Source organism: Bos indicus, chromosome 28, assembly GCF_029378745.1.
Source record: "Bos indicus isolate NIAB-ARS_2022 breed Sahiwal x Tharparkar chromosome 28, NIAB-ARS_B.indTharparkar_mat_pri_1.0, whole genome shotgun sequence".
NCBI classification, from domain to species: Eukaryota; Metazoa; Chordata; class Mammalia; order Artiodactyla; family Bovidae; genus Bos; species Bos indicus.
In genome coordinates this window covers 23716160-23742324 of record NC_091787.1, presented here as the reverse complement: position 1 = coordinate 23742324, position 26165 = coordinate 23716160, and the positions used below count along the sequence as shown (strand labels likewise).

At 37.9% G+C, this 26165-nt stretch overlaps 1 protein-coding gene across 7 annotated transcripts in view; it reads left to right on the top strand.

Annotated features, from left to right (window-relative positions):
* CTNNA3 (catenin alpha 3) overlaps positions 1-26165 on the top strand; it is a 1976430-nt gene that overhangs the window by 570563 nt on the left and 1379702 nt on the right. The window contains exon 1 of one of the 7 annotated variants that reach the window (XM_070781779.1): positions 4912-12621. The exons of the other annotated variants lie outside the window; for them this stretch is intronic. Coding sequence (XP_070637880.1) covers positions 12289-12621 — 333 coding nt within the window. The 5' untranslated portion in view covers positions 4912-12288. Of the gene's footprint in view, positions 1-4911; positions 12622-26165 lie in introns of those variants that run through there. 7 annotated transcript variants of the gene reach the window in all.

Genomic DNA, 26165 nt, shown 5'->3' with positions numbered 1-26165 from the left:
ATAGAAATATTTTGTTCATCTGCTTTAAGTGGGATAATTGAAGAGTTATGAAGGTATATTTTGAAAATGATGAGTTACAAAGCATACCATTTTTTACATGTGAGGTTGAAGATTTAGGATTGTTCAGTATAAGTAATTTTTGTGAATAATGGAAATGTGCTAAAATTAGTGAGTTTTAAGGATACTTCAACACATTTGATGTATCTCCATACTCTTAATATTTGATGACTTTGGCTCCTGACCAAAAATCTCTAGCCTGTCAAGAAATCAAAGTTGCAAAGCAGATTCTGTTAATAAGAACATATTAGTAATGTCATGTCCTGTTTCTGAAGCTGGAATATCACTATTTTTATCATATAATATATTTTTAGTGAAAGATTTTTAAAGGGAATTCACCAATTCTAAGAAACTCAGAAGATAATATTGTGTTGAAATTCCTTCTCCCTTGAAGTATAAACTATTAAAATTATTATTTTCATTTTGTAGATAAAATATGGTAAAGTTACATATATATGTTAATTTATAAATTATAAAATTATAGGTAAATTTATTTTATTAAATAAGATAAAGTTAGCATGCACATGCAGATACTCACCTACATACATAGGCAAGGATGGCTACATAATTGTGCAGCCCAGTTCAAAGTGAAAATGTAAGGCCTGTTCATAAGCAGGGGAAAAAATGAAAGCTTTTCCTTTTTTAACAGTCTTGATTGACCCAAGAGAGGTGATTTTTATTTTCTATTTAATGTTTGGTTCTCTGGGGCATAGGGATACTTGCAGGAGCACATAGATTCTCACATACTTTTGTAGCCCCACCCATGCCTCCCACCCATCCTGCTTTGTACTGAGGCTCCCACCAGGAGTGGAGGGTGGCAGCAATTGCTGGGTTGGGGAACAGTTGGCTGAAGATCTGTTCCTTGAAGTACTGGAAGTCCGGACTGCTTGTGAGTCCAGGATATATGCTTTATTGCCCCATCAGGCTTCACTTAAATACATAAATTCAAAGATTATTACGAATTTCAAAACATTAAAATCCAAGCATGGGGCTCCGTTCTGAACATGATGCCTTTTGCCCAGGCCACTGAAGCTGTTCCTGTATATAATAAACATATATATCACATACAAATAGTGGTGGTTTTATAGCTTTCTTCAACTTTGGGTTAAAAACTTTTCATGCAGAGAATGAAGTTATGGGAACATTCTGCCTTGGGTGCAATCATTGAGAAGGTGCATCACCTCTAGAAATTTATAAAAATAATAAAGCCAAGTAAAAGTTGTTCTGCACCAGCAATTCTCAAAGTCCGTGATAATGTTTTTCACAAATTCATTTTTTTTCTCTAAATCCTAAATAATTACAGTGGTTACTGTTGAGTTTTAATAATATATATGTATGTATAATTCAAATTAGCACATTTTTATGATTAGCCTTTAATAAACATTATATTCTTTATAGATTTACACAGCAGATTCAGTATGGACAAGGATGACCCAGTGGTTGTAAAGACAAAGAACTAGAAATAGAATTACTTTAATTCTGTTACTTCATGTGATCACTTGGAATTTTTATTTTAATTTTAAAATTCTAACAATGAAACAGTATAAATTGCAGGAGGTTATAATTTTTTAGATAAGTGAAAATTTCATACATGAAATATTTTATTCAATTTGAATAACAACTTGAAATCTGTTTCTCTTCTGAAATTGTCAACTGCTTTAAAGTTAAGGAGCCAATCAGGAAAATAATGATTATCACTGAAAAGTAATTTGTCATATAGAGTAGGGGGTCATTTAAAAAGTATCTATTCTAGGTATCAAATATACTAGGTTAGGCACAAAAATATGAAAATTTTTGTTTGTCTTTTGCTTTTTTTTTAATGAGGTTTTATTCTGATGTTCAGTTTCAAGGCCCATTTTTCAAATTTACAAAACTTATTTATGTTACTAATATCTTTCTGTTAGATATTTTGGTTTAAGAAAGGTAAGTTCTCTATTATGAGTGAAGTGGAAAGACTCTTCCATCTATAACGTCCAAATAATTGAGATCAAAGGTAAGTAGCTTTTTTTAAAGCTTGTCCAGATAATTATTTTAATTTTCATTTTTTAAAGGTAGACTTAATTGTAGGAATTCAGATATTTCTCAGTTATTTAATGGATTAGATTGCACTACTCTTCATGATTGATGGATGCCTTCTTATTCCTCCTCCTCCTCTTTCCCATGTTTCCTTTTCTCTCCTTCGGGTAAATGAGTGCAAACATCCCATTAAATAGCTCTCCTTCATGGCGCTTTCCCCTTTATAGCTCTCATGCTTGTTGGAATTCCTGTGTTTGCCTATTTGTCTTCTCCACTGGTCAGAAGCTTTAGGAGAGCAAGGGCTGTGTCTCTGGCCCTACCACTGTGCCTTTCAGGTAGCAGGTGTTCAGTAATTACTATGTGGATACAGGGAAATTGAATTAGTGCTTGCTTCATCTCAGCTTTTACAGTTAAAATGACAATGTGCCCGAAGCATTTCATTTGTATTTATTAATTATATTTACATGATAACTGTGGAGAAAACGTAGGGAGGTTTAATGGTGAGAACAAGAGAACGGGAAAGGAAATACACAGAGGTGAGAAAGCTTGTTCTTTGGGTGATCTAAGAATATTTATATATTCATTTTTCCTAGGGCATAAGGTTAAATATGTGTTGAGGAAGGCACTTTTTTTCTCAGGGAATGAAAGACTTAGTGTGTGTATGTGGATACTGTCTGGTAAGCTGCCCTCACATTGGTATAGAGATGAGAGCCGGAGAAGCTACAGTTAGGCAGTGGTGGTCTACAGGGTCAGAAACCTACTCATATGCACGATATCTTAACATTTTATTGATAAGTATAACCTATTAATAAACAAATTTGCACTTATCACATTATGAAAAAGCATCCCAAATCAGTATAATAGTTCCTTTTTATATACAAGTGCAGAATTTTGGGCCTAATATGAGTATCTGAGCAAGCCAATGAATTTTGGTTTTAAACAGCAGGAACCACTGTGGAGTATATTATCAGAAAAAATTTCCAGGTTTACTTTTACTCTAGGTTTCTATCACAAATAATGCTTCTCTATAACTGTTTCAGTAGCTGGAATGAAAGAGAATGTACTTTCCTGAAACTAGCTGAACTCAAACCTTTCTGAGTTCGGTCAAATATTTCAGGACAACTCGCATACCAAGGTTTTCAACTCACTAGTTTAAGGAGTGTTGTGTTTCATTTGGTGGGTCTGACTTGCTTTTCAGATTAGTTTGGAGCTTTTGTTATTGAACTATCTTAATAGGGTAAATGCTTAATAATAATTCAGATGCAATGAAAATAACCAGGAAAAGTTAAAGCAAGGTTAACTCTCATCATGATCTGTGGATCTTTTATGTGACTGTGACTTCAAGGCTTCAAATTTTGCAAGTTTATTGAGTTCAGAACATATCAATGGTGTGAAATAAATATAGTTTGTTTTTCTCAAGCTCAATTCATGGGACCAGTTTGAATCTAAATAACTTTACTTCCTTAAACTGATCAGCAAGTCTCAATCATTTTTGACTGAAGCTGTATGTTCAATAAGTTGGATGGCATCACCAACTCTATGGGCATGAGTTTGAGTAAGCTCTGGGACTTGGTGATGGACAGGGAAGCCTGGTGTACTGCAGTCTGTGGGGTCACAGAGAGTTGGACACGAATGAGTGACTGAACTGAACTGAGTAATAAATTCGTAATATGTGAGTCCAGATGGGTCTATAACAAAATAGACAACTACTTAAACATATGATAATATATGTTTGCTCTAATATTTTCATTTTAAACATACATATATATTCTTTTCTGGAGACTGTCGGGAAAAAACTTATTTCTTTGCCTTTTTTAGCTTCTGGAGATCACCCACATTCCTTGGTTCAATGCCATCTTCCTCTGTCTTCAAAGACAGCAGTGTCACATCTCTCTAACCTTGCTTCTGCCCTCACATCTCTTTCTCTGACTACAGCCAGGAAAGGTTTTCCACTTTTTTAGGACTCATGTGATTAGATTCAGTGCACTGGTATTATTCAAAATAATCATCCCATTTTATGACCCTTGACCTTAATTTCTTTTGCAAAGTTCTTTTCTTTTTTTTTTTTTTACTTTTTTAATTATTTTTTTATTTTTTAACTGTACAATATTGTATTGGTTTTGCCATATATCAACATGAATCCACCACAGGTATACTTAACAGTCACGGGTTCTAGGAATGTGGACATGGATGTCTTTGGGTTACTCATGGCCATATACCTAGTACTAGTCTTTCCTAGTCTCTTCTGTAGAATCATTATCAATCCTTATGCTTCAAATCCATTGTAGTTTATATCCCATACTCACTTTGCCTGCACTCTTTACAGGCAGATCGCATGTCTGTTTTATTTACTGTTTTATCTGAAGTCCCAGGCACAATGCTTGGCATTTTTATTTTACAAAATACAAAAAAAATTGTATTTTTGAATGAAAGAATGAATAAAATTATTACATATTATACATGCCATGTTCAGTTCAGTTCAGTCGCTCAGTCGTGTCCGACTCTTTGCGACCCCATGAATCGCAGCACACCAGGCCTCCCTGTCCATCACCAACTCCCGGAGTTCACTCAAACTCACGTTCATTGAGTTGGTGATGCCATCCAGCCATCTCATCCTCTGTCGTCCCCTTTTCTTCCTGCCCCCAATCCCTTCCAGCATCAGAGTCTTTTCCAATGAGTCAATTCTTCACACGAGGTGGCCAAAGTACTGGAGTTTCAGCTTTAGAATCATTCCTTCCAAAGAATACCCAGGGCTGATCTCCTTCAGAATGGACTGGTTGGATCTCCTTGCAGTCCAAGGGACTCTCAAGAGTCTTCTCCAACACCACAGTTCAAAAGCATCAATTCTTTGGCACTCAAATGGAATGACTTTCAAATATCTACTAAATTTATATAGTAGACTTCCTGTGATAAAAGGTCTTATTTTGCAAAGTATAGTTCTCTTCTAAAAATCAGTGTGAATATTCAGAAACAAAATTTTCTCATCACAATCTCTACATTTGGATCCACCTCTTGTTATATTTCAAAACAGGATTTTTATTCATTAAAAAATATACTCCAGTGAACATTCAGTATCAGAGAAAGTTTAGCTTTTGTCTTTTAAAACATAGAAGTTTATTTTTCTTAGGTATTTCTGCCAACTTTGTTATGCCTCCAGGACTGGTTAGGTCTAGACCATCTTCTCTGATGTATAATATAATTAAAGAATTCGTCACCTAGATGGGGTGGAACAAGGAGGCTCTCTAAAGAAGGAAGGATTTTAGATGGAAATCAGTCACTTTTAAATGGTGGTTTCTCTATAGCAGGTGAAAATGGAGATGGGTGGTCATCATGCTTTAGTACTAAGAATTAGCAGACATGACTATTTTTCTGGTGTTGGATTGAAATCCTGTTGATGTTAACTTTGTATGTGTTGTTGAAGAGAGGATCATCAGGGGATGTAGAATTATTATTGAAGTTTACAGATTGGTACTTTACTACAGAAGAATGTTAGAGAGTTGAATGAGAGATGGCACCACTAGAGTACATGAATACTCTTGAGCTGCATAAAGGGCCCAATTTGTATTTGCAGACCTCACTAGCCTGATGTTTTCTTTTTGCTGTTTTATGTGAAAGCATATTGTATTGTTGATTCTTGTTACATATTTGTTGAGTGAGTTAAAAAGCAAATGAGGTGCTTTTTATATTTAGAGACCAATTTCATTTGTGTATCTTGGGTTTAATTCATTCCCAATCTTGGGGAATTATATAGATTCAGTGAAGACACCAAAGATTTGGTGTCTGAATCAGAGATTATGGGGATTTTTCACCTCTCTTTTGAAAAACCATTTTGAAAGTAACTTCAGCCTTATTTCTCAAGTTAAAAGGGTAAAGCACTTAGGATGATCTGTATGCAACGACTATTCAAATTCTAGAGACAAATTAGAATTAAAATTCTAAAAATGTACAGGCAGCTTTCAAGTCTATTTCCTTTTCTTTCCTTCCTCCCTGCCCTCACTCCCTCCCTCTCTTCCTTCCTTCCTTTCTCTTTTCTTCCTTTCTTCCTTCCTTCCTTTCTTCATGGACTGCATTTAGAGTTGATCGTTATTGGATCAGTTCACTGTTTTAGATGCTTTATATTTTTTGTCCTTAAATTTGTCAATTATGCCATCATAGTGACTAGTTTTTGAGTATGTTGGAAACCATGTGGTTTAGTTTATAGATCTGAATTTTACTACCTCAGCTAATGAAGAAGTAAGAGGAGGAAGATAAGCAAATAGTTTCCTTACAGGTTTGTACAATAGTAGATATTCTAAAATCAGAGAGATGAACCAAACTCATATTATAACATGAAATCAAAATTCAAGAACATAGAAAGGAATTGTTAAAATCAAGGAAACTGGAGACAGATTTTGAAGTTGTGATGTATAAGCCAAGAATTCAACAATTAGGGAGTTGAGAGAAATAATAAATGGTGAAGTTCTGATTAAAAGGGCTAAATTTGATTTTGTATTTCTTGCTTTCTTTTCTGTGCCTTTTTTAAGAACAAGGAAGTGGGAGGTATCTAGTCTATGAATTGTTTTACAAATAAGATGGTATTGTTTCAACTGCTTTGGGTTTTAGTCTTACTCTTCCCAAAGGTTCCTGAGTTACTGGAGGGCTGATTTTTTAAATAATTACTCAATCTTTCTTAACAAGCTAATTTTGGAATTATCCAAATCTGGCTAATAAAGATCATTTTTATATTTAAGAGGAATTCATGCAGTGCTCACTGGGAAAAAGGAGGCTTATAGATTCTTCTTTCGAGGGAATGAACTCTTCCCATGGATCTTTTATTTGTGAACTAATGTTGTAGTCTTTCTTAAAAGTTAATAGAGAGATCCCTGCAGAGATGTAGGCTACATGATTATTGAATTAAAAAGAAAAGCTAAAATAAAAAAGGTAGATAGCTATAATTATTTTTAAAAAAGGGGAAGGAGAAGTACCTGGATAGAGCCAGAGCACAGGAAGAGAAAGAGGTAATTTGCATAAAATAAAAATAACTAGAAAGTAATAGAGGATATCATAAAGTGGCAATATAGTTTCTGTGCAAAGAAGAATATACAGATGGACGTCCCTAAAGATTATATACCCTAGACCAGAAAGCCTGAAGGCTGAGAGTCTTTTGTTTTCATCTTTTGCCTTCCAGCAGAGACAGTCATGATTTCTAATATTTGTGGAGCAGGTTAGTCATTCACTCTGTGGATTGTTTCAAATGTCCCTTTCTCAAGAAATGGATTCCTTTACCCGCCAATGTTCAGGTACTGCTCATATAGTTCTCAAACGTCTTTGCTATGTGTTTTTTTAAACCCTGGGCTTTATTCAGATTTCTGTTACATAAAAAGAAAAATGGGTTAAATGATAGAAAAGAAAAGAACAAATAGGAAGCAAGAGTCCTGGCATGCAGTGTCAGTTCAAACTTGGACAAAAAATAAGGGTCCTGAGCCCAGCATACTTCATAGCCAGGAGAGGATACTACAAAGAAGAGAAAGAGTGCTATCTTAGGTCAGGTAACCTGGAGGTTAAGGGTAGCATGAAGATTTATGGGAGTGCTCTCTTGGGAGTTATACATGGAAGGCAGTGAAGAAGGCAGGATTGGGCAGAGGGGAGAAGCTGACTTGCAATAGAAATCTCAGCCATTCTATGGAAAGACCTGGAGATAGGCTGGCCCCTCACAGTTGTCCCAAACTTATTTAACTTATATGCAGAGTACATCATGAGAAACGCTGGGCTGGAGGAAGCACACTCTGGAATCAAGATTGCTGGGAGAAATATCAATAACCTCAGATACGCGGATGACACCACCTTTATGGCAGAAAGTGAAGAGGAACTAAAAAGCGTCTTGATGAAAGTGAAAGAGGAGAGTGAAAAAGTTGGCTTAAAGCTCAACATTCAGAAAACAAAGATCATGGCATCCGGTCCCATCACTTCATGGGAAATAGATGGGGAAACAGTGGAAACAGTGTCAGCGTTTATTTTTCTGGGCTCCAAAATCACTGCGGATGGTGACTGCAGCCATGAAATTAAAAGACGCTTACTCCTTGGAAGGAAAGTTATGACCAACCTGGATAGCATATTCAAAAGCAGAGACATTACTTTGCCAACAAAGGTCCGTCTAGTCAAGCCTATGGTTTTTCCTGTGGTCATGTATGGATGTGAGGGTTGGACTGTGAAGAAAGCTGAGCGCCGAAGAATTGATGCTTTTGAACTGTGGTGTTGTAGAAGACTCCTGAGAGTCCCTTGGACTGCAAGGAGATCCAACCAGTCCATTCTGAAGGAGATCAGCCCTGGGATTTCTTTGAAAGGAATGATGCTAAAGCTGAAACTCCAGTACTTTGGCCACCTCACGCGAAGAGTTGACTCATTAGAAAAGACTCTAATGCTGGGAGGGGTTGGGAGCAGGAGGAAAAGGGGACAATAGAAGATGAGATGGCTGGATGGCATCACTGACTTGATGGACGTGAGTCTGGGTGAACTCCAGAAGTTGGTGTTGGACAGGGAGGCCTGGCGTGCTGCGATTTATGGGGTCGCAAAGAGTCGGACACGACTGAGCGACTGAACTGAACTGAACTGAGGAAAGAGTCTTTTTGTCCTTACAGCTGTTGTTCGTTACCTGTGGGCCACTTTTGGAAACAGTGTAACCTTGTATGGGGCAGTTCCCTGTAGCTGAGACTCTGATCCTGGACAGGGACAAAGCTACAAGCCGTCAGAAGCTGTTATTTCGAATTGAAAAGGGGATCTGAGTGAAGCACCATAGAATCCAGTGTAACAGTTAATTGCAAAAATAAAAAGTTTTTCTTTTGTAGGCTTTGAAATATTTGATCTTCTGTAGTATTTAATTTGCCATTGATAATGTTCAGGAAATTTAAGGTAATCATATAATTTGTCATTCAAATCAGGATACTTTTGAGAAATGGAGATGAGATGATTAACAGGCCTTAATAGATATATAAAAGGCATAAGTCAGGACTGTTCCAAGCAGACTATTATATGACTGTGTATTATAGGTAGGATAATACTTACGAAGGATTTTAAGAGGAATTTAACATATATTATTGATAGATTTTGTATTAACCATTAAATATAGCTAAAATACAAAGTTTGAGTTAAAATTTTACTAGTGTTATTGCAATTTCTAGTCACATAGTTCTAGAGACACTGTGCTTACAACTGGTGATTTCGGTTTGAGCAATCTCAGTCTTAGCTGTCAAGGGAAATCAGACATATAAGCAAGTAAGTAAAATAGAGCACAATATGAGCTGAAATGCTTGTCAGGGCTAAGTCCAGTAATAGCAGCAACTAGGAAGTGGCTCAACTTAGGACTGAACAGGGAAGGCATCCCAGAGGAGAAAGCTCTTATCAAGTGAAGGTAGGAATTCAAGAGTGGGGGTAACAGCCTGTGCAAAGACACAGAAGCAGGAGTCAGCAGAGTGCATTTGGTATGGGGAATAGAAACAGTTCCATTTGGATGAAATGAAGGGGAAAGGAGAAAAGGGGATATGCGACTAACTACTGACCATTAGTTTACAGATAGGTTGCTTGCAAATATTTGATTTTTCTTTGCTTTCAAAATAGGCTGTATTTCAATTTAAACCTATCTTTCTTTAAGTAAGTGGTAAGTAAGTGAAGTTGCTCAGTCGTGTCTGACTCTTTGAGACCCCATGGACTGTAGCCCACCAGGCTCCTCCATCCATGGGATTCTCCAGGCAAGAGTACTGGAGTGAGTTGCTATTTCCTTCTCCAGGGGATCTTCCAGACCCAGGGATCGAACCCAGGTCTCCTTCATTGTGGGCAGATGCGTTAGCCTCTGAGCCAAGGGGCAGACCTGAATTATGAGTCTCTGATAATATCATCTTAGTAGGTTTTTCTTTATAGATCAATTTCCATTTGTAAAATTGTGGTTTGTAATAAGAAATATTTATTTGGTCTTCGTCCCACTTCTGGCACAGAGCTTCTAAAACCCTTGAAATTTTCTAAGGGATGAAAGTACTAAAGATGTCTATTGTTATGTTAATGAGGTAACTTTTGGACCTAGGAATGGAGGCTAGTTGCCAGGAGAATCCACCATGTAATCAGAAGATTGGAACTTTCAGTCCTATCCTCCTGAATCCCAGGGAAGGGAGAGGCACTGAAGGTTGAGTTCAATCACCAATGGCCAATGATTTATGCAGTGATGTAATGAAGCCTCCATATAAACCCGAAAAGGACAGGGTTCGGAGAGCTTCTGGACTGATGAGGACGTGGAGGGTCAGGAATAGTGGTGTATCTGGAGAGGCATGGAAGCTTTGCACCCCTTTCTACGTGCCTTGTCCTATGCATCTCTTCCATCTAGCTGTTCTTGAGATACAGCCATATATTATAATCTATTAATACTAAGTAAAATGTTTCTCTGAGTTCTGAGTTGCTCTAGTAAATTAATTGAACCTGAGGAAGGGTTAGTGGGAACCTGTGGTTTATAGCCAGATGGTCAGATGCATAGGTAACAATCTGAACTTATTATTGGCATTTGATGTGGGGTGGGGTAGGCAGGCTGTTTGCAGAGCTGAAGCCTTAACTGTGGAATCTGATGCTATCTAAAGGTAGGTAGTGTCAGAATTAGAAGGCAATGGCAACCCACTCCAGTACTCTTGCCTGGAAAATCCCATGGATTGAGGAGCCTGGTAGGGTGCAGTCCATGGGGTCGCTAAGAGTCGGACATGACTGAGCAACTTCATTTTCACTTTTCACTTTCCTGCATTGGAGAAGGAAATGGCAACCCACTCCAGTGTCCTTGCCTGGAGAATCCCAGGGACGGGGGAGCCTGGTGGGCTGCTGTCTCCGGGGTCGAACAGAGTCGGACACAACTGAAGTGACTTAGCAGCAGCAGCAGTATCAGAATTGAATTGAATTATAGGCAATGGCAACCCACTCCAGTACTCTTGCCTGGAAAATCCCATGGACTGAGGAGCCTGGTAGGCTGCAGTCCATGGGGTCACTAGGAGTCAGACACGACTGAGCGACTTCACTTTCAATTTTCAGTGTCATGCATTGGAGAAGGAAATGGCAACCCACTCCAGTGTTCTTGCCTGGAGAATCCCAGGGATGGGGGAACCTGGTGGGCTGCTGTCTATGGGGTCACACAGAGTCAGACACGACTGAAGCGACTTATCAGCAGCAGCATAGGACACCCAGCTGGTGTTCTGAGAACTGCTTGGATCCCCTCATACCCTGCTACATTGGAATTTGTACTAGAACCTTTTACCATTGAAGCATATTCAATATTTCTTAATGAAATATTGTAGATAGGCTCTGAATAAAAAGTTACTACAACATTATAATACAAGTTCAGGATCAAAGGTCAACTTGTAGTTCTATTTCTGTGCAAAATAAGTTTAGCCAGTCAGACACAGATAAACAATTGTGCAGTTGATTTGCCTGGCTATTGATTATACTTAATAATTAGTTGGAGAAGATTGTTAGTGATCTATACATTACCTCATCCTATTTGGGTCCTTTTTTTAAAATCAGAAATTTTAATATATGTTTTAAAGTCTTATAAACATAATAAAAGAGCTTTTTGAATTCTGACATGACTTAATTTGCTTGTTTTCTTCTAATAGATAAATTGAAACTATATTTGCCTTAATGTTTTCTTTAGACATAACTATCACAGCTAGTATCTGAAAAACTCAGCTGAGGTTATTGACTGCAAAGCTTTATTACTCCAATGGTTGTTTGCTTTAATGTCCCAGAGCTGCGTTTAACTATTTTAGTTTGACATTCCTACAAACTTGAAGTAAATCTCTAATGTCCTAATGGATTTAGATTATCAATATGATTCAGTCTGAGAGCAAGGTACCTTATTTGAAAAATACTTTTCTTACATTTATATATGGCAAGGATATATCTATAAGGAGTTTTATTTCCCTGTAAAAAGTTGATTCCTATCGGTGGTAGGCAGAATAATGCCCCACCCCACCCCCAGCAGATGTCCACTCTCATCCCTGAAAACTATGAACACTTCACTTTACATGGTACAAGGGATTTTGCAGATGTACAGGGATTTGTGATGGAGTGATTAAGCTTGATTAAATAGGTGGGATCAATCTAAACAGTTACTTGAAACCAGAGAACCTTTCTTGACTGGATCAGAGAAAGGTGTGGTGGAAGAAAGAGAGATTCAAAGCATGAGAGAGTCAATTAGCCATTGCTAGCTATATGGTCAGGCCACTAAAGATAGCCATTCTTTTGCTCTTGTACATCTCCTGCCTGACTAGTGCCTGCTTCATCTATATTTCACCCACCTGCCTGACCTTTCTACATACTTACTCCAGGTCCCAGCTGATGATTGTTCTTATCAAAGGGGCAGTGAGGTACGTGGCCCTCTGCTGGTTTCCCTGGAAACTAAAGAACCCACCTGACATCACTTCCCTAATAACCTTCAATCTCCATCTTCCTCCTGAGAGCAAAGACTGTCCTGCTTTGTCTCCGTGTCCTGCTAGTGTCTGCTGCACATTTCTGGGCCTTTCTCCAGGACCTTGCTTCAGATGGGTAAGCTCTCCCAGCCATTAAACCCAGGGTTCCCCAACTTCTTGGACCTAATGCCTGATGATCTGAGGTGGAGCTGATGTAATAATAATAGAAATGAAGTGCACAATGAATGTAAAGCACTTGAGTCATCTTGAAACCATCTGCCTGCTCATCCTGTGGAAAAACTGTCTTCATGAAACAAGTCCCTAGTGCCAAAAGGGTTGGGGACCGCTGCTTTAAACTACTGGTCTCTGACTTGGGTTCTTTTGTCAGTCTTGAAGCTGGGCAAGTACAGGGCTTGTGGGTCTGTGAAGTGAAGCCCAACATTGGCTTTAAAGTTGGAGGAAGAGGGCCATAATCCAAGGAGAGCTTCTAAATCCTGGAAATTGCCTTCAACTGATGTCTGGAAAATCTTCCAATAACCCAAATGATCAGTTCTCATCTGGTGCCTCTGAGAAGAACATTGCCTTCCCGACACCTTTATTTTAGGCCAGTTTTATACTTCTGCCTTATGTAGCGGTAAGGTAATAAGTTAGTATCAAATCACTACATTTGTGGTTACTCATTACAGTAGCAATAGAAAATTAATACATAATCGTAATCAGGGGTCATATAGAGATACTCTGAGAAACTTTGAAATCTTACATAAAAGGAATTGCTGCAATTATATACTAAACATACAGGTATATTAAATGTAAACTGTGTATTTAAATCTCAGTTTTATAGAAATACCAAAATACTGATTTCTAATGTGCTTATGTATCTCACATAAGATTTAGCATGAGGTAATTAAAATGCCTGAAGATTATTTAATGATGTAAACACCATGAACTACCATTGTGCTACACAATGGAAATATGATTTAGTTTATTATCAGAGTCAGTGCTTTCCAGTGGAAATATTATGCAAACTAGATAATATCTGAGTCAAATATAACTTAAAATTTTCTGGTAGCCATGTAAGTAAAAGAAGCAGGTGAAATTAACTTAAATAATGTATTTTATTTAGTTCAGTATATGCAAAACATCACTCCAACTCTTTGCGACCCCATGGACTGTGGTCTGCCAAGCTCCTCTGTCCATGGGATGTTCCAGGCAAGAATAGTGGAGTGGGTTGCCATTTCCTTCTCCAGGGGATCTTCCTGACCCAGGGATTGAACCCAGGTCTCCCACATTGCAGGCAGGCTCTTTAGCATCTGAGCCACCAGGGAATCCTGAGGAACTGCCTAGAAGGTACAAAAGATGAGTAGACTATCCCCTTAGCCATAGTGGTCAAGGGTTTTTAACAACAGCTTTGTAAGGAAGAAGACAAAAACTGATATAGTGCAAAGCATTGTTGTTCAGTCACTAAGTTGTGTCCAACTCTTTGTGACCCCATGGACTGTAGCATGCCAGTTTTCCTTGTCCCTCACTATCTCCTGCAGTTTGCTCAAAGAATAGATTTAGTTAATCTCTACAAATCTTTCATATAAGTCATATGTTAAAAATAAAACCACCAAAGATATCTTCATAACAGATGTGAAGTAGGTAAACCTTATCTGATTAGAAGTCAAGATTCTATTGAAAGGGCTTCCCTAGTGGCTCAAACAGTAAAGAATCTGCCTGTAATGCAAAAGTGACTATTCCCAATGAGAAAACAAAACAAAAAACCTAGTTAAGTGACCTGTTGCAGAATTTCATTTTTAATAAGGCTTATTTGTGACTGGGTGTAATTTTGCTGTAATGATGTCCATAATTGCATTTAAGAAGTGACTTTGAAACTTTTCCAGGTCATCCACAATTGATATTCCCAAAATGTACATGATGATCACCTGCTCTTTTCAGTGGCATTGAATCAGAATGATTGAATGCTGAGTGATTATATAATTTATGCTAGAGAACTGTCACGAGCAAGTGTTCATTCAGCCTCTGTGGTTACTAAGTCTTCTTTCCTTTGGGGCAATTTTAAGCATAGTAGCAGGGGCTCAGAGAATGAAATATGCAAACCCCCCACAAAATTGGCAGTACTGTAAGTATGGCAGTTGGCTTAACAACGGGGCAGTTGGCTTACAACTTATTTTTCTCTTTTGTTTTGATGCGTAGCAGAGAGATGATAATCACTATTTCTGATAGTCATGTCTTTTGTAGAAACAGACGCTCTTTCTAATTTTATAACTCCTTTACAAGAATTTGCTGCTTATTTTATCTAGTTTCTGACCTTTATGTAAAATCTAGAAGTTTGTGAACTAGAAGTAAGTGAATCTACTTGATGGTTACTTTTATAATGAGCTGTTTAGACAGTATGGGGAAACTTGCCCATCTTCTCTCAATTTGGGGTTATCACACTGTTCCAGGAATGCCTCTCAAAGACTTGAAACAAAGATTAAACAAAAACTTAACAAATTTTTTAAATTAATTTTGGAGTATGATTAAGAATGTTGTGATACTTTTAGGTGAACTTCAAAGGTACTCAGCTATACATATAGTTGTTTTCATTCTCCCCCAGATTCCCCTCCTGTTCAGGCTGCCACATAACATTGAGCAGAGTTCCATGTGCTACACAGTAGGTCCTTCTTGGTTATCCATTTTAAATAGAGCAGTGTGAAATACACATATATTTTAGATTTGATTTTAAAATAAAGATAACAGTGTAACAAAGTGTTAATAATGTTTATACATAGACTAATAGACCTTCTTTTTGTTGATGTTATTCCTGTATATGATAATTAAATTTTCTACAAAGAAAAACTTTTGTTTGGCAATAATTATAAATTCAGAGGAAGTTGTGAAGATAGCTCAGAGGGTTTCTGTGTACCTTTTGCCCAATTTCCTGCATTGGTTGTATCATATGTAACTATAGTATATCAATACCCCCCACCCTGCCCTGGCATCCCACCATCCTTAAGCCCTGGCAAATGCTAACCTGTTGTCCATTTCTATCATTTTATGTTTTCTGAAATATTTCATTAAGTGGAATCATACAGTATGTAATCTTTTGAGACTAAGGTTTTTCACTCAGCCTGATGCCCTAGAAATCATCCCAGTTTCATATATTGATAATTAATTCTTCATATGCCAACGGTATGAATGTACCACAGGTTATTTTGCCCTTCAGCAATTGTTGGACATTTTTGTTATCAGTTTGGGGCTATTACAAACAGAGCTTCTGTGAAAAGTTGTGTACAGGATTTTGTATAGACATAAGTTTTCATTTTTCTGAGATAAGTGCCAAGAAGTGTGATTACTGGGTCATAGGGCAAATAAATGTTTAGTTTATAAGAAACTCCCAAACTATTTTCCAGAATGGCTGTATTTTTTTTTTTTTTTTTAATATTTCCACCTACAAGAGGCATTGTTATTCTGCACCCTGACCAACATTTGGTATATTTAATATTTTTATGTTAGTTCTTCTAATAGATGTGTACTCATTGAAGATCATATTTTTAACATATGTTTCCCTAATAGCTGGAGATAGTAAACATCTTTTCATATGCTTATTTGCTATCTGTGTATACTCTTCAGTGAAATGGTTCATCATATTTTTTGGCCAATTTTTAAATTGGATTGTTTGTATTTTGCTGTTGTTTAAGAGTTCTATATATATTCTAGATATGAGAAAATTTTCAGCTATGGGATTTGCAAATGTTTTCTTGCAGTCTGCAGCTGATAAGACAATCTTATCAGGTTTTTTTTTTTTATGTATTGTAGTTTTTGTGTCTAAGAACTGTTCACCAAGTTCTAGGTGCTAAAGATTTTCTTTAAAATTTTATAGTTTCATGTTTTAAATTTACATTTCACATTTATGATTCATTTTGAGTTACTTTTTTATGAGATGTGAGATTTTTCTCAAGGTTAGTTTTTTGTCTATTCATATCCAAACACTCAAGCACTATCTGTTGAAATGGATTACTTTCTTCTACCCGATTACTTTCGCGTCTTTGTCAATTCTATTCTTCAGTCTCTCAGTCATGTCCGACTCTTTGTGATCCCATGGACTGAAGGCTTCTCTGTCCTTCCCCATCTCCCAGAGCTTGCTCAAACTCATGTCCTTTGAGTCATGATGCCATCCAACCATCTCATTCTCTGTCATCCCCTTTTCCTCCTGCCTTCAGTCTTTCATAGCATCACGGTCTTTTCTAATGAGTTGGCTTTTCTCAGCAGGTGGTCAAAGTACTGGGGCTTCAGCTTCAGCATCAGTCCTTCCAATGAATATTCAGGATTGATTTCCTTTAGAATTGACTCTCTGTGCTATTGAACTATTTGTCTATCCCTTGATCAATACCACAGTGTATTGATTTCTATAGGTTTATACTTAGTCTTGAAATTGCTTACAGTTATTCTTCCTGCTTTATTCTTCTATTTCAAAGTTTCTTTAGTTTTTCTAGCTTTTTAGACTTTTCATATAAGTTTTAGGATAATCTTATCTGTATCTACAAAAAATTTCGGTGATTTTTATAAGAATTATGTTAAATCATGTATCGATTTTGGAGAACTTGCACGTTTCCTATATTGGGTCTTAACAATTCTTGAACACATGGTATGTCTCTGTTTGTTAGATCTTCTTTGAATTGTTTCATCAGCATTTTGTAATTTTCAGCATATAAGTCCTGAACATGTTTTGTTAGATTTATAACTAGTTGTTACATTTTTTTTCAGGTACTGTTAATGATATTATATTTTAAATTTCAATTTCCACATATTTGCCACAAACATATAAAAATACAATACATTTATATGTATTTATCTTATATCCTGTTGTTGTTTAGTTGCTAAGTCATGTACAACTCTTCTGTGACCCTGTGGACAGGGGCCTGCCAGGCTCCTCTGTCCCTGGGATTTCCCAGGCAAGAATACTGGAGTGGGTTGCCATTTCCTTCTCTAAGGGATCTTCCTGACCAAGGAAGATCTTGTATTGGCAGATGGATTCTTTACCACTGAGCCACCAGGGAAACCTTATAACCTTATAAAACACCCTATATAAACCTTATAAACCTTATAAACCTTATAACCACCCTATAACCTCGTATCCTATAGTCTTGTATCCTATTACCTTGCTCAACTCACTTGAGTTCAAGGTTTTGTGGGCTTTTTTGTTCTTGTTTTTAGATTCCTTGTTTTCAACATAGAAATTCATGTCTTGTACACACTTGGGTAGTTTTATTTCTTCCCTTTTTATTGAATATAGTTGATTAACAAACTTATGTAGCTTATATAAGTTTCAGGATTACGGCTTTGTGATTCAGTACTTCTGTAGTTTATATTGCATTAAAAGTTATTAGACAATAATGCCTACAGTTCCTTGTTGCTTATTTAATTTATACACAGTCATTTGTATTGAAAATTTATTTTTAAATTCATTTTTAATTGCAGGATAATTGCTTTACAATATTGTGTTGGTTTCTGCCATATATTAATATAAATCATTCAGTTCAGTTCAGTTGCTTAGTCGTGTCTGAATCTGTGAGCCCATGGACTGCATCACTCAAGGCCTCCCTGTCAATCACCAACTCCTGGAGTGTACTCCAACTCATGTCCATTGAGTGGGTGATGCCATCCAACCATCTCATCCTCTGTTGTTCCCTTCTCCTCCTACCTTCAATCTTTCCCAGCAGCAGGGTCTTTTCCAATGAGTCAGTTCTTTGCATCAGGTGGCCAAATATTGGAGTTCCAGCTTCAGCATCAGTCCTTCCAATGAATATTCAGGACTGATCTCCTTTAGGATGGACTGGTTGGATCTCCTTGCAGGCCAAGGGACTCTCAAGAGTCTTCTCCAACACCACAGTTCCAAAGCATCAATTCTTTGGCACTCAGCTTTCTTTATAAATCAGTCAGAGACATACAGATGTCCCCTGCCTCTTAATAAGGATATCCAAGTAATGCATATCCCTATTTGACTCTTCACCCTCCCCTTACCCATAGGTAAGCACTCGTTTTCTATATCTGGTAGTCTATCTTGCTATATAGATTTATTTTTAGATTATATACAGAAATGATATTATACAATATTTGTCATTATCTGACTTACTTTACTTGGTGCAATATTTTCTAGGTTCATCCACATTGTTACAAATGGTGTAATTTCATTCCTTTTTTATGGGTTAATAATGTTCATTTTGGTATATAACACATCTTCTTTATCCATTGGTCTGTTATTGGACACTTGGGTTGATTCCATTATTGTAAATATTGCTACTGTGAACACTGGAGTGCATACATCTTTCCAAATTAGTGTTTTCATTTTTTCCAGATATATACCCAGAAGTGGAGTTGCTGCGCTATCTGGTAGTTCTATTTTTAGTCTCTTCAGGGACCTCTATACTGTTTCCCAGACTAGTGACACTAGTTCACATTCTCATCAACAGGGTGCAAGTGTTCCCTTTACTCTGCATCCTTTTCAACAATTGTTATTTGTTGACTTTTTGATGATAGCCTTTCTGACAAGTGATAATGATATCTCATTGTGGTTTTGATTTGCATTTCTCTAATAATTAGTGATGTTGCACATCTTTTCATGCGTTTTATGGTTGATTCCCTGTCCTTCCTAGTGGGATTTTCCCTTTTCTATGGATTTTTATTTCTTTTCTACGTTAAGAATACCCTTTAACATTACTTTTATGGTAGATTAAGTATTGGTGAATTTTTACTTTTTTTAATCTGAGAAGTTGTTTTAACTCCTGTTCTAAATGATTATCCTGCTGTGTAGAGTATCCTAGGTTGCAGGTTTTTCCCTTTTAGTATTTCTAGTGTATCATGACACTCTCTTCTGGCCCGCAAAGTTTCTGCAGAGAAATTAGCTAATAGCCTTATAGAGGTTCCTTTGTGTTTTTCTTCTTGCTGCTTTTGGAATTCACTCTTTAACTTTTGCAATTTTAAGTATGATACGTCTTTGTTGTGAATCTTGTTTGGAACCCTCTGAACTTCCTTTGAGGAAGCTTCCAGGTGGTGCAATAGTAAAGAATCTGCTTGCCAATGCAAGAGATGCAAGATGTGGATTTGATCCCTGGATTGGGAAGATTCCCTGGAGTGAGAAATGGCAACCTGCTCCCCAGCATGCTTGCCTGGAAAATTCCATGGACAGAGGATCCTGGCAGGCTACAGTCCATGGGGTCGCAGAGTCAGACACGATTGAGCACACACGGCATGGCACAAGATAGTGCTTCCTTTAGCTTGATATCTGAGTCCTTGTTTGGGTTTGGGGAGTCTTCAGTGATAATATCAAGTATATTTTTTTCATCCCCCTTCTCTCTCCTCCTTCTGGGATTCCTGTAATGTGAATGTTGGTACACTTAGTGTTATCTCAGAGATTTCTTAAATTGTTTTCATTAAATTTTTTTTTTCCTTTTTACTACTCTGGCTGGTGATTACCAATATTGTTTTCCAGATTACTTATGCATTCGTATCTGTTACTTAGTCTGCTATTCATTCCTTCTAGTATGTATTTTATTCCAGCTTTTGAATTATTCATTCATTCGTCTTTTTTGTATTTTCTAGTTCCTTGTTAAAGTCTTCACTGTGTACGTCAATTTTCCCCCTAACTCACTTAACGTTTTTATTGCCAATGCTTTGAATTCTTTATCTGATAAATTGGTTTTGTTTCATTAGTTTTTTTTTCAGAGGTTTTCTCTTTGCTCTTTCAATTAACAGTAGTTCCTCTGCCTTTTTATTTTGCTTAAATTTGTCTCCATGAATTTAGGCAAAACAGTTTCCTTTTGCAGTCTGGAAGGTATTGTCTTAGGTGGGAGCTTCCCTTACAGACTGTGCACCTGGTGCCTTTGGTGGAAGAGCTGGATTTCTTGTGGATACAAGCCTATCTTTCTTCAGGGTGTGCTGGCAGCGCTCTTGTAGGTAGGGGGTGGAGCTGGCGATGGAGGGGCTAGAGCTGGTGCTGGGTGTGAGGTGGGACTACCCTTCTGCTCAGTGGCCATAACTGCGTATTGAGGGGTGGAGTCTGATCCTGAGTTGCTGGAGTAGACTCCCTGAGAGTCGGATCCCAGCTGGCTCTGTTCCCTTTAAGTGTGTGTTTTCCCCCCTCATTGTTCCGGGAACCTTGCCCCCGCTGGCGTGGGGGTGGTCCTCAAGCATGTGGCCCTGTGTGGGCTCTTGGCTTGTGTTGGCCATGGACAGAGGCCCGATGCATTGTCTGTGTGGGCGTCCATGCTTTCTCTCAGGTGCAGCCCTCATTGCAAGTTCCCTTTTGCCCTCATAGCCAATTGCCGCCTCCACCGTTTAGTGGAATAGCCAGCTATGCAGGGCAGGCAGGGCCTGTGTGGCCTCTTGACAAGTATCGTGATGTGAGTTGTGGTAGAGCATGCCCTGTCAGAGATCTGGACTGCTTCTTACGTACTTTTTTTGAGTAGATAGCAACAATGGCCACTGCTGCCCTCACCCAAGCTCCACCGTTGTACCAGGATGCCTCTGCATCCCATGGTCGCGTCATTTCTCCAGTCTTGGGTGAGCTCGATCCAGTGTCACACTGTGACATGAAGTGAGCAGAGCTGGAATGTTTGTTTCTCTTGGACTAGAGTGCATGTTGTGAGGCCAGGTCATGGGAGACCTGGCAGCTGCTGGAGCAAACTTCTCTGCTCTTCCTCTGGAGCAAGCCTGCACATGCATGTGCCTCAAGAGGGAGTCCAGGCTTCCCACAGCCTTTCAGTTCCCATAGCCTTCCAGTGGTCCTTCAACCACCTAAGAGGGTTTGTCTCCCCTGCACAGGACCCCAGGGCTGGGGTATCTAATCTGTGGCTCCACCGCTCATTCCATCCAGGTGGTGTCCGCTTGTGTAATAACCCTTTTCTCTGGGTCCCCTCCCAGAGGCTCAGCTCCCAACCCGGATGTTTTTCTTCCCTTCCTCCCTATGTATCTTTCTCAAAGTCTTGGTTTTACAGGAGTCATTTAGCCAGATTAGTTTCCACTGAGAATTTTTCTACATGTAAATGTATTTTGGTTGTGACTGTGGGAGGAGGTGAGTTCTATGTCCTCTGACTTTTCCATCTTGATCCAAAGTCCTCTATTTCTTCCTTTTAAAGCTGTATGCCTTTTATTTATTTTTTTATGCCTCATTGCACTGCCTAGAACTTCAAGCCTTATGTTGAATAAGGGTGGTGAGAGCTGATATCCTTGCCTTCTTGATCTCTTAGGATGAAAGCGTTCAGTCTTTTACTATTAAGTATGATCATAGCTTTGATTTTTTTTAATTAAAAGAAGGTATAGAAGTTGTCTTCTATTTTTTACTTTTCTGAGAGTCTTTATCATTAAAAGGTGTGGAATTTTGTCAGAAATATACTTTTTCTGCATCAATTGATATGATCATGTGATTTTTCTTCTGTAACCTATTAATATGGTGGATTACATTAATTGAAATTCAAATATTGGACTAACATCTGTTATGTACCTGGTATTGAAAAAGAGAATATAAGGGTGAATTATCAAAATGTGTTCCATGCTTTCAGAAAACCAAGAGCCTAGTGGTGATACAGAAATAAAATAATAGTCTCTTAAATTAATATAAAATGACAAATTGGTATAGAAATGAAAGAAATGTGCAGGGTACTTAAGACTAAATTTGAAACTAAAGGAGGGGAGACGGTATGAAAGCCTTTGCATTTTAGGAGCCAAGGAGAGGAAGTTTTTAGCCAGGTGAGGGGAGAGGTGAAGATGAGAAAATACTTTTCAGAAAAACATAATTGTTTCTGCAGATACACTGCAGTGAGAAAGACCTTAGTCCCTAGAAATACCTGAAAGAAAGCCAGAGTAAATTCAGTCTTGAGATATCAGACAACTGTAGTGTGGGATGATGCAGGGCAGAGATCATGCTAGGCACTGAAGCTCATGCCAGCAATCTGAAATATTAAGCAAAATGCAGTAGGTACAGGATTGGAGGGGGTCAAAAATGAAGGGTGGACTACTGCAAAAGCCTTGTTGATGGTTTGTATAGTGAAAAATCAGGACTAAATGACTCCTATGCTTGTTCATTTAAGCTAAAAAAAAATTTTAAGTATTTTATTCTAGGAATCTCCAAGCATCCAAGGGCTTTTCCTTTTCTTATAATACCTTGATTTAATCTTTGTAGCGCTAGTAACTCAAAGGCAAAGCTCTTATTGGATTTGTAATCCAATGAGAAATATAGTCCTCATGTATGTGCCTGACTAAATGACTCCTGCTGAGGTTGAATTGTGAGATGTTATCCATCTCCTCTCTGAAATATGAATTCTAGCTTAGTGGAATTCATTGCCCTTAGGGAGTTGGTAATATCACTATTTGGTGTGACTTTTTTTTTTAAAGCCCTTTGATAATATATTTTAAAGTGGAAAGCAATAGAATGCACACTATTTATATATTTTCAGCTAGCTAGATGTAATTGCATGCTAAATTTTTACTCTTGTCATAAAGTTATCAAGCATTTATGTGTGTGTGTGTATGCATTATCAGTTTTGTCTGACTCTTTGCGACCTCATGGACTATCTCTATAGCCGGGTAGGCTCCTCTGTCCACGGAATTTCCCAGGCAAGAAACTAGAGAGGGTTGCCATTTCATTCTCCAGGATCAAGCATTCATAAATTAGCTTAAAATATATATAAACTTGTTGAAAGTTAAAACAAAATATTAATATGTATTTGTATTTATACATGCTTACATATATTATATGTTTTGAAAATATATTTTTATTAAGTATTCTGTTCAAGTTTGGCTGTTGCTTAGATAGCCATGCTGTGCTGTGCTGTGTCCAACTCTTTGTAAGCCTGTGGATTGTAGCCCACCAGGCTCCTCCCTCAAGCCCCTAAATAAATATCATATTTTATATCAAACACCACCTTTCTCCCTGAAAGGTGATAAACAAAATAAATGACAAATGTAATCTATTTTATATTTATCAAATAATTTTATATTTCATCTTCCTTCTTATCTCTGATAGGCAAATTTAAAATCCATAATTTAACAGATTATCTGTGAGAAAAAAACCAGAAACATCTTGAAAATTGGAATATATATGATGCCTTAATGGCATAAAATACAAAGTAATTTCATCTTTTGTGACAGTTTAATTAGTTCAATTAAGAAAATGGTGTCTTGCATTCAGATGGTCAGTAGGCAGATGAAAAGCTCCTCAACATCACTGATTATTAAAGAAAGGCTTTACTGGTGGCTCAGTTGGTAAAGAATCTGCCTGCAATGTGGGAGACCTGGGTTTGAATATTGGATTCAGAAGATCCCCTGGAGGAGAGCATGGCAACCCACTCCAATATTCTTCCTGGAGAATCCCCGTGGAAAGAGGAGCCTGGTGGGCTGCAGTCCATGGGGTTGCAAAGAGTAGAACACAACTGAGTGACTAAGCACACGAATAAGATACCACCCACACTGGTCAAAATGGCCACCATCACACAGAAGTCGCTCAGTCGTGTCCGACTCTGCGACCCCATGGATTGTAGCCCACCAGGCTCCTCGGTCCATGGGATTTTCCAGGCATGAATACTGGAGTGGGTTGCCGTTTCCTTCTCCAGGCCACCATTACAAAGCCTACAAATAACAAATGCTAGGGAGGCTGTGAGGAAAAGGGAACCTTGCTACACTGTTGGTGGGAGTGTGAATTGGTACAGCCACTATGGAAAACAGTATGGGGGCTCCTTAAAAAACTAAAGATAAGAGTTAGCATGAAAGTGATAGTCGCTCAGTCATGTCTAACTCCTTGTGACTCCATGGACTGTATAGTCCATGGAATTCTCCACGCCTGAATACTGGAGTGGGTAGCCAGTTCCCTTCTCCAGGGGATCTTCCTGACCCAGGAATCAAACTGGGGTCTCCTGCATTGCATGTGGATTCTGTACCAGCTGAGCTACTAGGGAAGCCCATATGACCCAACAATCCCACACCTGGGCATATATCTGGAGAGAACTCTAATTTGGAAAGATATATGTGTTCTAATGTTCACTGAAGCACTGGTTACAATAGCCAATACTTGGAGGCAGACTATATATATATATATATATATATATATATATATATGTATGTATGTAGTGGAATACTACTCAGCCATAAAAAGAATGTAATAATGTCATCTGAAGCAACATGGGTAGATCTAGAGATTATCATATTAATACTTATCTGACTTTCTGAAGTAAGTTAGAAAAAGTATCATCTGATATCACTTGTATGTGGAACCTAAAATATGACAGAAATAAACTTATCTATGAAACAGAAACAGACTCACAGACATGGTAAACCAATATATGGTTACCAAAGGGGAACGGGATTGGGGGAGGGATAAACTGGATTTTGGACTAGCAGATACAAGCTACTATATATAGGACATATAAACAAGAAGCTCCTACTGTATAACACAGGGGACAATATTCAATATCCTGTAATAAACCATAGTATTACATTGGTACAAAAGTAATTGTGGTTTTGGACTGTGAATTTTAGATCATTATAACTAGACTCAAACACATTTTTATTAATCAAAATAGGAACTATTACAATCACATTTTTGCCAAGGAAAAATGTTTGTTTATTCTTGAAGCATAAAAATTCATGCTTCTGGATTTGATGAACTCTTGGAAAGCATTTTCTGCCTCTTCCTGATTGTGGATGCATTTCCCTGCAAAAATAGTCAAGATGCTTGAAGAAGTGATAATCGGTAGATGAGAGATCAGGTGAATATGGTGGAGGAGGCAAAACTTCATAGCCCAGATTTGTTCAACTTTTGAAGTGTTGGTTGTGTGATATATGGTCAGCTATTGTAATGGAGAAGCATTGGCCCTTTCTATTGACCAGTGCTGGCTGCAGGCATTGCAGTTTTCAGTGCGTCTCATTGATTTGCTGAGCATACTTCTCAGATGTAATGGTTTCACCAGGATTCAGAAAGCTGTAGTGGGTCAGATGGCCAGGAGACCATCAAACAGTGACCATGACCTTGTTTTGGTGTAAGTTTGGCTTTGGGAAGTGCTTTGGAGCTTCTTGTTGGTCCAGCCACTGAGCTGGTCATTGCCGGTTGTCGGATAAAATCCATTTGGTCTCATGTCACAGTCTGATTGGGAAATGGTTCCTTGTGTAGAATAAGAGAAGACAACACTTCAAAATGACGATTTTTAAAAATTTTCAGTCAGCTTATGAAGCACCCACTTATTGAGCTTTTTCACCGTTTCAATTTGCTTCAAACGCTGAATGACTGTAGAATGGTCCACATTGAGTTCTTCGGCAACTTCTTGTATATTGCAAAGGATCAGCTTCGATGATTGCTCTCAGTTGGTCATTGCCAACTTCCAATGGCTGGCTCCTATGTGCTTCACCTTCGAGTCTCTCATCTCCTCTGCAAAACTTCTTGAAGTACTACTGCTCTGTATGTTCATTAGCAGTTCCTGGGCCAAATGCGTTGTTCATGTTGTGAGTTGTCTCGGGGCTGCTTTACAACCCATGTTGAATTCAAATAAGAAAATCATTCAGATTTTCTTTTTGTCTAACATCATTGTCCCACTCTAAAATAAATATAAAATAAAAATAGCAAGTAATGTCACCAGCAAAAAAATCATAAAACAAGAAATGAGCATGAAAATGATGTATAGATAACCACATTTATTGAAGAATGTATTC